The sequence below is a fragment of the Oncorhynchus mykiss genome, chromosome 27, assembly GCF_057628025.1.
Source record: "Oncorhynchus mykiss isolate SJ-2025 chromosome 27, ASM5762802v1, whole genome shotgun sequence".
Lineage (NCBI taxonomy): Eukaryota > Metazoa > Chordata > Actinopteri > Salmoniformes > Salmonidae > Oncorhynchus > Oncorhynchus mykiss.
Genome location: NC_143048.1, coordinates 51,209,932 through 51,222,251, shown reverse-complemented (window position 1 = coordinate 51,222,251; position 12,320 = coordinate 51,209,932). Strand labels below are relative to the sequence as shown.

Genomic DNA, 12,320 nt, shown 5'->3' with positions numbered 1-12,320 from the left:
TGTCATTATGTTAAAGGGAAGGTCTGTTCTGGTGTGTTTGTCATTATGTTAAAGGAAGGTCTGTTCTGGTGTGTTTGTCATTATGTTAAAGTGAAGGTCTGTTCTGGTGTGTTTGTCATTATGTTAAAGGAAGGTCTGTTCTGGTGTGTTTGTCATTATGTTAAAGGGAAGGTCTGTTCTGGTGTGTTTGTCATTATGTTAAAGGGAAGGTCTGTTCTGGTGTGTTTGTCATTATGTTAAAGGGAAGGTCTGTTCTGGTGTGTTTGTCATTATGTTAAAGGAAGGTCTGTTCTGGTGTGTTTGTCATTATGTTAAAGTGAAGGTCTGTTCTGGTGTGTTTGTCATTATGTTAAAGGAGAAGGTCTGTTCTGGTGTGTTTGTCATTATGTTAAAGGGAAGGTCTGTTCTGGTGTGTTTGTCATTGTGTTAAAGGGAAGGTCTGTTCTGGTGTGTTTGTCATTATGTTAAAGGGAAGGTCTGTTCTGGTGTGTTTGTCATTATGTTAAAGGGAAGGTCTGTTCTGGTGTGTTTGTCATTATGTTGGAACTCCCCATCCCGGATCTGGGAGAATTGTCATCAACTGACACTAATTAGAGATGAAAATCAGAAATGCAATCAAATTAAATAGTTTACCTTTGATGAGCTTCAGATGCTTTCACTCACGATACTCCCAGTTAGACAGCAAATTTTCATTTTGTCCCATAAAGATTATTTTTATAGTCGAAATACCTCCGTTTGTACTTCACGTTTGGTTGAGAAATCCACCGGAAACTGCGGTCACGACAACACCGAAGAATATTCAAAATTAGATCCATAATATCGACAGAAACATGGCAAACGTTTTTTATAATCAATCCCCAAGGTGTTTTTCAAATATCTATTCGATAATATATCAACCGGGTCAGTTGGCTTCCCAGTAGGAGCGAGAGGAACAATGGCCGCTTTTGTCTATTACGCACAAATCACTCTGAGGGCCACCACCTGACCACTGACGCAATGTTGTCCTTCACGCTAATTTTTCTAAAGAAAAGCCTCAAACTATGTCTTGTGACACTAGACACATTAGGGAAGCCATAGAAAAAAGGAATCTGGTTGATATCCCATTCACTGCTCAATAGGGACGCATAGGAACACAGAGGTTTCTAAACAAAAGTCCCTTCCTCATTGGATTTTTCTCAGGCTTTCGCCTGCAATATCAGTTATGTTATACTCACAGACAATATTTTTACAGTTTTGGAAACTTTAGAGTGTTTTCTATCCAAAGCTGTCAATTATATGCATATTCTATTATCTGGTCCTGAAAAATAGCCCGTTTACTTTGGGAACGTTATTTTTCCAAAAATGTAAATAGTGCCCCCTAGTTTCAAGAGGTTAAAGGGAAGGTCTGTTCTGGTGTGTTTGTCATTATGTTAAAGGAGAAGGTCTGTTCTAATGAGAAAAGATAAAGTCAAGTCTTTTGTTGTGGCAAATTGAAATGTAAATGGCCTGTTTTTCAACAAAGGTGGACCTGCTCTTTTCTTCACCTCTATGCATTGCTGGATATCGGCATGTGACATTGGATAGGCCACGGCCTGATAAGGGAGAGAGGTAGGAATATGGGACGAAAACACCGCTTGAGAAGGCTGATTGGCAATCAACGGTGCTTGATTGAACCTTAAAAGTGGTTAGCATGAAGAAATGAAAGACAGAGGATGACAGAGGATGCATCCCAAATGGTACCCTATTCCCTATTCCCTAACAACTAGGGGCGGCAGGTAGCCTAGTGGTTAGAGCGTTGGACTAGTAACCGATAGGTTGCTGGATCGAATCCCCGAGCTGACAAGGTAAAAATCTGTCGTTCTGCAGTTAACTCACTGTTCCTAGGCCATCATTGAAAATAAGAATTTGTTATCGCCTAGTTATATATAAAGGTAACATTTAAAAGATATAAGGTACCCTATTCCCTATATGTCTGCACTGTAATATTCACTGGCTGTCTATCTGCCCTGCAATATTCACTGGCTGTCTGCCCTGCAGTATTCACTGTCTGTCTGCCCTGCAGTATTCACTGTCTGTCTGCCCTGCAGTATTCACTGGCTGTCTGTCTGCCCTGCAGTATTCACTGGCTGTCTCTCTGCCCTGCAGTATTCACTGGATGTCTCTCTGCCGTGCAGTATTCACTGGCTGTCTGCCATGCAGTATTTACTGGCTGTATATCTGCCCTGCAGTATTCACTGGCTGTCTGCTCTCCTCTCCAGCTCTCCTCATCTCTCCTCTCCTCTCCAGATCTCCTCTCTAGCTCTCCTCTCCTCTCCAGCTCTCCCCTCATCTCATCTCCTCTCCTGTCCAGCTCTCCTCTCCAGCTCTCCCCTCATCTCCTCTCCAGCTCTCCTCTCCCCTCCTCTCCTCTCCAGCTTTTCTCTCCAACTCTCCTCTCCAGCTGTCCTCTCCAGCTTTCCTTTCCTCTTCTCTCTAGCTCTCCTCCAATTCTCCACTCCTCCTTTCCCCCTCTCCTCATATCCTGTTGGTCATTTTGATTTAGCATCTACATTGTGGGCCTTGTTTCTTCAGGCATCACATTTTGAGAATATGAACCGTAACGAATGAACCATCCCAAGTTTCTGTAACGTCACATTGATTTCATGTTCATTCCCAACCCTGAGTCATACAGCAAATACTGTATGTTGAGACCATGATGTGTTAATTACATGAAGTAGATGCAGTCTCTGTGAACACCATAAGCCTCTGTCGTCTGATCATGTTAAGCAAAGTGACTGAGAATGAGATCCCTCGCCACTCTCTCCTTCCTTCCTGCCTCCCCTCCCCCTCTCTCTTCCCTGCCTCCCCCTCTCTCCTGCCTCCCCTCCCCCTCTCTCTTCCCTGCCTCCCCCTCTCTCCTGCCTGCCTCCCCCTCTCTCCTTCCTGCCTCCCCTCCCCATCTCTCCTTCCTGCCTCCCCTCCCCCTCTCTCTTCCCTGCCTCCCCCCCTCTCTCCTTCCTTCCTGCCTGCCTCCCCCCCTCTCTCCTTCCTGCCTCCCCTCCCCCTCTCTCTTCCCTGCCTCCCCCTCTCTCCTGCCTGCCTCCCCCTCTCTCCTCCTTCCCTCCCCCGCTTCCTCTTGCCTTTAAACAACAGTCAGAATGAGGAGGTTTGGACGCTGCTGATGGTGATTAATATTCTGGTAACCATACCCTACAGGTATACATTCTTACTCTCTGTCTGTGTCCTTCGTGAGGATGTCCTCAAGCAGCATCTATCAGGACCGATTACATGGCTAATAACACCTTGGAGATGAGTCATCACTGGAGGCTACATAGGGGACCCTGGATGCCCCTCGCCTCTGATCCTGTCCCAGCTCTACTGGGGGAAGGAGGGGTGGAGGGTGATCCTGTCACAGCTCCTCTGGGGAAAGGGGGGGTGGATGGTGATCATGTCACAGCTCTTCTGGGGGAAGGGAAGGAGGGATGGAGGGTAATCCTGTCCCAGCTCTTCTGGGGGAAGGGAAGGGGGATGGAGGGTGATCCTGTCATAGCTTTTCTGGGGGAAGGGAGGGGGGGTGGAGGGTGATCCTGTCTCAGCTCTACTGGGGGAAGGGGGGTGGAGGGTGATCCTGTCACAGCTCTACTGGGGGAAGGGGGGTGGAGGGTGATCCTGTCCCAGCTCTACTGGGGGAAGGGGGGTGGAGGGTGATCTTGTCCCAGCTCTACTGGAGGAAGGGGGGTGGAGGGTAATCCTGTCACAGCTCTACTGGGGGAAGGGGGGTGGAGGGTGATCCTGTCCCAGCTCTTCTGGGGGAAGCTGGGGTGGAGGGTGATCCTGTCACAGCTCTACTGGGGGAAGGGGGGTGGAGGGTGATCCTGTCCCAGCTCTTCTGGGGGAAGCTGGGGTGGAGGGTGATCCTGTCACAGCTCTACTGGGGGAAGGGGGGTGGAGGGTGATCCTGTCCCAGCTCTACTGGGGGAAGGGGGGTGGAGGGTGATCCTGTCCCAGCTCTTCTGGGGGAAGCTGGGGTGGAGGGTGATCTTGTCCCAGCTCTACTGGGGGAAGGGGGGTGGAGGGTGATCCTGTCCCAGCTCTACTGGGGGAAGGGGGGTGGAGGGTGATCCTGTCCCAGCTCTTCTGGGGGAAGCTGGGGTGGAGGGTGATCTTGTCCCAGCTCTACTGGGGGAAGGGGGGTGGAGGGTGATCCTGTCCCAGCTCTACTGGGGGAAGGGGGGTGGAGGGTGATCCTGTCCCAGCTCTTCTGGGGGAAGCTGGGGTGGAGGGTGATCCTGTCACAGCTCTACTGGGGGAAGGGGGGTGGAGGGTGATCCTGTCCCAGCTCTTCTGGGGGAAGCTGGGGTGGAGGGTGATCCTTTCACAGCTCTACTGGGGGAAGGGGGGTGGAGGGTGATCCTGTCCCAGCTCTACTGGGGGAAGGGGGGTGGAGGGTGATCCTGTCCCAGCTCTTCTGGGGGAAGCTGGGGTGGAGGGTGATCTTGTCCCAGCTCTACTGGGGGAAGGGGGTGGAGGGTGATCCTGTCCCAGCTCTACTGGGGGAAGGGGGGTGGAGGGTGATCCTGTCCCAGCTCTTCTGGGGGAAGCTGGGGTGGAGGGTGATCTTGTCCCAGCTCTACTGGGGGAAGGGGGTGGAGGGTGATCCTGTCCCAGCTCTACTGGGGGAAGGGGGGTGGAGGGTGATCCTGTCCCAGCTCTTCTGGGGGAAGCTGGGGTGGAGGGTGATCCTGCCACAGCTCTACTGGGGGAAGGGGGGTGGAGGGTGATTCTGTCCCAGCTCTTCTGGGGGAAGCTGGGGTGGAGGGTGATCCTGTCACAGCTCTTCTGGGGGAAGGGGAGGAGGGATGGAGGGAGCCTGCCATGCTACAGGCCATTTTTTTTAGGGAGGGAGAGTGGAGGGAGGACCGGGGAAGAGAGGAAGGGAGGAGGCACTGGAAGGACAGAGCTGTCGTGCCTTTAGGACCAAAATCATTAGGACCCAGATGTTGTATCGGCAGGTCTTCTAATTGTTTTGACGTAAGATAGTACAGTACGTTGACAGCAGTGTACTGGACACCTCCCAGCTCTGTTCCCTGTGAGCTCTGATCATACAGGACACCTCCCAGCTCTGTTCCCTGTGAGTTCTGATCATACTGGACACCTCCCAGCTCTGTTCCCTGTGAGTTCTGATCATACTGGACACCTCCCAGCTCTGTTTCCTGTTAGCTCTGATCATACAGGACACCTCCCAGCTCTGTTCCCTGTGAGCTCTGATCATACAGGACACCTCCCAGCTCTGTTCCCTGTGAGCTCTGATCATACTGGACATCTCCCAGCTCTGTTCCCTGTGAGCTCTGATCATACGGGACACCTCCCAGCTCTGTTCCCTGTGAGCTCTGATCATACTGGACACCTCCCAGCTCTGTTCCCTGTGAGCTCTGATCATACTGGACACCTCCCAGCTCTGTTCCCTGTGAGCTCTGATCATACAGGACACCTCCCAGCTCTGTTCCCTGTGAGCTCTGATCATACGGGACACCTCCCAGCTTTGTTCCCTGTGAGCTCTGATCATACGGGACACCTCCCAGCTCTGTTCCCTGTGAGCTCTGATCATACAGGACACCTCCCAGCTCTGTTCCCTGTGAGCTCTGATCATACGGGACACCTCCCAGCTCTGTTCCCTGTGAGCTCTGATCATACTGGACACCTCCCAGCTCTGTTCCCTGTGAGCTCTGATCATACTTGACACCTCCCAGCTCTGTTCCCTGTGAGCTCTGATCATACGGGACACCTCCCAGCTCTGTTCCCTGTGAGCTCTGATCATACTGGACACCTCCCAGCTCTGTTCCCTGTGAGCTCTGATCATACGGGACACCTCCCAGCTCTGTTCCCTGTGAGCTCTGATCATACGGGACACCTCCCAGCTCTGTTCCCTGTGAGCTCTGATTATACGGGACACCTCCCAGCTCTGTTCCCTGTGAGCTCTGATCATACGGGACACCTCCCAGCTCTGTTCCCTGTGAGCTCTGATCATACGGGACACCTTCCAGCTCTGTTCCCTGTGAGCTCTGATCATACAGGACACCTCCCAGCTCTGTTCCCTGTGAGCTCTGATCATACTGGACACCTCCCAGTTCTGTTCCCTGTGAGCTCTGATCATACAGGACACCTCCCAGCTCTGTTCCCTGTGAGCTCTGATCATACAGGACACCTCCCAGCTCTGTTCCCTGTGAGCTCTGATCATACTGGACACCTCCCAGCTCTGTTCCCTGTGAGCTCTGATCATACAGGACACCTCCCAGCTCTGTTCCCTGTGAGCTCTGATCATACGGGACACCTCCCAGCTCTGTTCCCTGACATTTTAAGGTCAATGCAATTATGTCCATGATTTGATCAGTTGATGTTTGGCTTGAAAACCTTACGAGTCATCTGATTGGTCACATAACACTTCCCTCTGGACACTTTCGGCATTTAGCAGTAATTATCTGTTAATGTTAAACATGAGGATGGGAGGAGGAGGGCTGAATCATTGGACATATTTAACCTCTGGTATAAACAATTTACTTTATTTACGGACCAGATATTTATGATTGCGTCTTTCTAATAGGATATTTACTGTAAAAATGCCCATATATTGTAGACGATTATACGATAAAATCCCTAAAATGTTCAATATTTTGTGTTGTACCTCCTGATAATTGTTCATTGGACAATGTGTTTATGACCAGAAAATAATTATGACAATGATAATACACTGCTCAAAAAAATAAAGGGAACACTAAAATAACACATCCTAGATCTGAACGAATGAAATATTCTTATTAAATACTTGTTTCTTTACATAGTTTAATGTGCTGACAACAAAATCACACAAAAATGATCAAAGGAAATCAAATGTATCAACCCATGGAGGTCTGGATTTGGAGTCACACTCAAAATTTAAGTGGAAAACCACACTACAGGCTGATCCAACTTTGATGTCATGTCCTTAAAACAAGTCAAAATGAGGCTCAGTAGTGTGTGTGGCCTCCACGTGCCTGTATGACCTCCCTACAACGCCTGGGCATGCTCCTGATGAGGTGGCGGATGGTCTCCTGAGGGATCACTCCCAGACCTGGACTAAAGCATCCGCCAACTCCTGGACAGTCTGTGGTGCAACGTGGATGGAGCGAGACATGATGTCCCAAATGTGCTCAGTTGGATTCAGGTCTGGGGAACGGGCGGGCCAGTCCATTGCAGCAATGCCTTCCTCTTGCAGGAACTGCTGACACACTCCAGCCACATGAGGTCTAGCATTGTCTTGCATTAGGAGGAACCCACGGCCAACCGCACCAGCATATGGTCTCACAAGGGGTCTGAGGATCTCATCTCGGTACCTAATGGCAGTCAGGCTACCTCTGGCGAGCACATGGAGGGCTGTGCGGCTCCCCAAAGAAATGCCACCCCACACCATGACTGACCCACCGCCAAACTGGTCATGCTGGAGGATGTTGCAGGCAGCAGAACGTTCTCCAAGGCGTCTCCAGACTGTCATGTCTGTCACATGTGCTCGGTGTGAACCTGCTTTCATCTGTGAAGAGCACAGGGCGCCAGTGGCGAATTTACCAATCTTGGTGTTATCTGGCAAATGCCAAACGTCCTGCACGGTGTTGGGCTGTAAGCACAACCCCCACCTGTGGACGTCGGGCCCTCATACCACCCTCATGGAGTCTGTTTCTGACCGTTTGAGCAGACACATGCACATTTGTGGCCTGCTGGAGGTCATTTTGCAGGGCTCTGGCAGTGCTCCTCTTACTCCTCCTTGCACAAAGGCAGATGTAGCGGTCCTGCTGCTGGGTTGTTGCCCTCCTACGGCCTCCTCCACGTCTCCTGATGTACTGGCCTGTCTCCTGGTAGCGCCTCCATGCTCTGGACACTACGCTGACAGACACAGCAAACCTTCTTGCCACATCTCGCATTGATGTGCCATCCTGGATGAGCTGCACTACCTGAGCCACCTGTGTGGGTTGTAGACTCCGTCTCATGCTACCACTAGAGTGAAAGCACCGCCAGCATTCAAAAGTGACCAAAACATCAGCCAGGAAGCATAGGAACTGAGAAGTGGTCTGTGGTTACCACCTGCAGAACCACTCCTTTATTGGGGGTCTTGCTAATTTCCTATAATTTCCACCTGTTGTCTATTCCATTTGCACAACAGCATGTGAAATTTATTGTCAATCAGTGTTGCTTCCTAAGTGGTCAGTTTGACAGAAGTGTGATTGACTTGGAGTTACATTGTGTTGTTTAAGTGTTCCAGCCAATTGTTTTGAGCAGTGTATATTCATAGTATAAATGTTCCGTTTCTGACACCTCTGACGTCTTTTTGTGATTTGACAGTATGATCGCTACTGTGACCTGTTATACTACTGTGACCTGTTATAGTACTGTGACCTGTTATAGTACTGTGACCTGTTGTACTACTGTGACCTGTTGTACTACTGTGACCTGTTATAGTACTGTGACCTGTTATACTACTGTGACCTGTTATAGTACTGTGACCTGTTATACTACTGTGACCTGTTATAGTACTGTGACCTGTTATAGTACTGTGACCTGTTGTACTACTGTGACCTGTTGTACTACTGTGACCTGTTATAGTACTGTGACCTGTTGTAGTACTGTGACCTGTTATAGTACTGTGACCTGTTGAACCGTATCCAGGTCCCTTTCGTAAAAGTGGATTCTAACCTCAAGGGAGAATAAAGGTGAAATCAAATGTTTTTATCTGTTCCACAGCGTCACCCCCAATCTTCAGCCCTAACCCTGTCCGTCTGATCGCCACGCTGGGGAAAGACATGTTGTTGGGATGTAGACCCCGAGCATCTCCCAAGCCTAGAGTAACATGGAGGAGAGGAGACAGACGCATTCAGCCCAGCAGAAGGTATGGATGGAATCTGAAAAGATTTGACAATGTTTAGGAACAGACTGTGACTGTGCTTTCTAGCAGACACAGATTAAGCCCAGAACTGGACTAAACATATTTATCTCCATTGAGCTTTTCAGTCCAGCACTTAGTCTGTTTCTGGGAAAATGCCCCTAAAACCATTTTCTTCCTCAATTGTACACAATGGTTCAAAAAATATGTGTGTCGTGGTTTATCCTAACCTCCCCAAATACACCCTCACATTGGAGTGGTTTATCCCAACCTCCCCACATACACCCTCACGTTGGAGTGGTTTATCCCAACCTCCCCACATACACCCTCACGTTGGAGTGGTTTATCCCAACCTCCCCACATACACCCTCACGTTGGAGTGTTTTATCCCAACCTCCCCACATACACCCTCACGTTGGAGTGGTTTATCCTAACCATCCCCACATACACCCTCATGTTGGAGTGGTTTATCCTAACCTCCCCACATACACCCTCACGTTGGAGTGGTTTATCCCAACCTCCCCACATACACCCTCACGTTGGAGTGGTTTATCCCAACCTCCCCACATACACCCTCACGTTGGAGTGGTTTATCCTAACCTCCCCACATACACCCTCACGTTGGAGTGGTTTATCCTAACCTCCCCACATACACCCTCACATTGGAGTGGTTTATCCTAACCTGCCCACATACACCCTCACGTTGGAGTGGTTTATCCTAACCTCCCCACATACACCCTCACGTTGGAGTGGTTTATCCCAACCTCCCCACATACACCCTCACGTTGGAGTGGTTTATCCTAACCTCCCCACATACACCCTCACGTTGGAGAGGTTTATCCTAACCTGCCCACATACACCCTCACATTGGAGTGGTTTATGTGTGGACTGTTGTTTCCATTAGGACTACAAAGAGTACAAACTTGTGATTGATAGATTAGTGTCCAGACTGTATTTAAATGTGATTGATAGATTAGTGTCCAGGCTGTATTTAAATGTGATTGATAGATTAGTACCCAGGCTGTATTTAAATGTGATTGATAAATTAGTGTCCAGGCTGTATTTAAATGTGATTGATAGATTAGTGTCCATGCTGTATTTAAATGTGATTGATAGATTAGTGTCCATGCTGTATTTAAATGTGATTGATAGATTAGTGTCCAGGCTGTATTTAAATGTGATGAATAGACTATTGTCCAGGCTGTATTTAAATGTGATTAATAGATTAGTGTCCTGTCTGTATTTAAATGTGATTGATAGATTAATATCCAGGCTGTATTTAAATGAGATTGATAGATTATTGTCCAGGCTGTAATTAAATGAGATTAATAGGCTATTGTCCAGGCTGTATTTAAATGTGATTAATAGATTAGTGTCCAGGCTGTAATGAAATGTGATTAATAGATTAGTGTCCAGGCTGTAATTAAATGTGATTGATAGATTAGTGTCCAGGCTGTAATGAAATGTGATTGATAGATTAGTGTCCAGGCTGTATTTAAATATGATTGATAGATTTGTGTCCAGACTGTAATTAAATGTGATTGATAGATTAGTGTCCAGGCTGTAATGAAATGTGATTTATAGATTAGTGTCCAGGCTGTATTTAAATGTGATTGATAGATTAGTATCCAGGCTGTATTTAAATGTGATTGATAGATCAGTGTCCAGGCTGTGTTAGATCGTGTGATTGATAGATTAGTATCCAGGCTGTATTTAAATGTGATTGATAGATTAGTATCCAGGCTGTATTTAAATGTGATTGATAGATTTGTATCCAGGCTGTATTTAAATGTGATTGATAGATTAGTGTCCAGGCTGTGTTGGAAGGTGTGATTCATAGATCAGTATGCTGGCTGTGTTGGAACGTTTCTGTAGTCCCAGGATAGGAGATAACGTGGTATAAAGGGGTAGATGTTTCTAGCTGTAGTCCCATGATAGGAGATAACGTGGTATAAAGGGGTAGATGTTTCTGTAGTCCCAGGATAGTTTGTAGAGGTGAACTCTTCTGTTCTGTTATGGGGAGGAACGTGGTCACATGTCTTGTTTACCACGTCCATCTCAATACAGCCGCTGAAGTGAAATGTCAACCAATCAGATAGGTTGTCTCCTTTCTTCTCCTTCCCAGAGAGGGATCCTGACAACCTTATACTGTGCAATTGCAAATGAGTTTTCTCTTGCTGTTTAATGCATCATCTTTTATGAAAAGTGTGTGTGTGTGTGTGTGCATGTGTGCTTGGGATGGGGGTTGAGCAGCGGGGTTGTGGGACATCAATCACTGTGAGTGACAGCAGCTGAAATGATCAGTCAGTGTTGAGCATTGAGAGATAGTGATCGAGGGACCAGTATGTTGAGAGGTCGTGGAAGAGGGACCAGGATGTTGAGAGGTAGTGGAAGAGGGACCAGGATGTTGAGAGGTAGTGGAAGAGGGACCAGGATGTTGAGAGGTAGTGGAAGAGGGACCAGGATGTTGAGAGGTAGTGGAAGAGGGACCAGGATGTTGAGAGGTAGTGGAAGAGGGACCAGGATGTTGAGAGGTAGTGGAAGAGGGACCAGGATGTTGAGAGGTAGTGGAAGAGGGACCAGGATGTTGAGAGGTAGTGGAAGAGGGACCAGGATGTTGAGAGGTAGTGGAAGAGGGACCAGGATGTTGAGAGGTAGTGGAAGAGGGACCAGGATGTTGAGAGGTAGTGGAAGAGGGACCAGGATGTTGAGAGGTAGTGGAAGAGGGACCAGGATGTTGAGAGGTAGTGGAAGAGGGACCAGGATGTTGAGAGGTAGTGGAAGAGGGACCAGGATGTTGAGAGGTAGTGGAAGAGGGACCAGGATGTTGAGAGGTAGTGGAAGAGGGACCAGGATGTTGAGAGGTAGTGGAAGAGGGACCAGGATGTTGAGAGGTAGTGGAAGAGGGACCAGGATGTTGAGAGGTAGTGGAAGAGGGACCAGGATGTTGAGAGGTAGTGGAAGAGGGACCAGGATGTTGAGAGGTAGGATCAGAAAACTAATCAGTAGCTGGTACCATTTGTCTCATGCAGAGCAACCCATTTTGCATAGAGTTGATCAGACTGTTGATTGTGGTCTGTGGAATGTTGTCCCACTCCTCTTCAATGGCTGTGCGAAGTGGCTGGATATTGGCAGGAACTGGAACACGCTGTCCTACACGTCATCCCGTGATCTGCGGTTGTGAGGTCGTTTGGACGTACTTCCAAGTTCTCTAAAACGACATTGGAAGCAGTTCATGGTAGAGAAATTAACATTTGATTCTCTGGTGAACATTTCTGCGGTCAGCATGCCAATTGCGCGCTCCCTAAAAACTTGAGACATCTGTGGCAGTGTGTTGTGTGACAAAACTGCACATTTTAGAGTGGCCTTCTATTGTCCCCATCTAATCAATAAGCTGTTTAATCAGCTTCTTGATACGCCACACCTGTCAGGTGGATGGATTATCTTGGCAAAG

At 48.4% G+C, this 12,320-nt stretch overlaps 1 protein-coding gene across 1 annotated transcript in view; it reads left to right on the top strand.

Annotated features, from left to right (window-relative positions):
- Window positions 1-12,320, top strand: part of LOC110519322 (contactin-5) — a 533,080-nt gene that overhangs the window by 354,090 nt on the left and 166,670 nt on the right. The window contains exon 12 of the mRNA XM_036964829.2: window positions 8,728-8,872. Within this exon, the coding sequence (XP_036820724.2) occupies window positions 8,728-8,872 (145 nt within the window). The remainder of the gene's footprint in view (window positions 1-8,727; window positions 8,873-12,320) is intronic.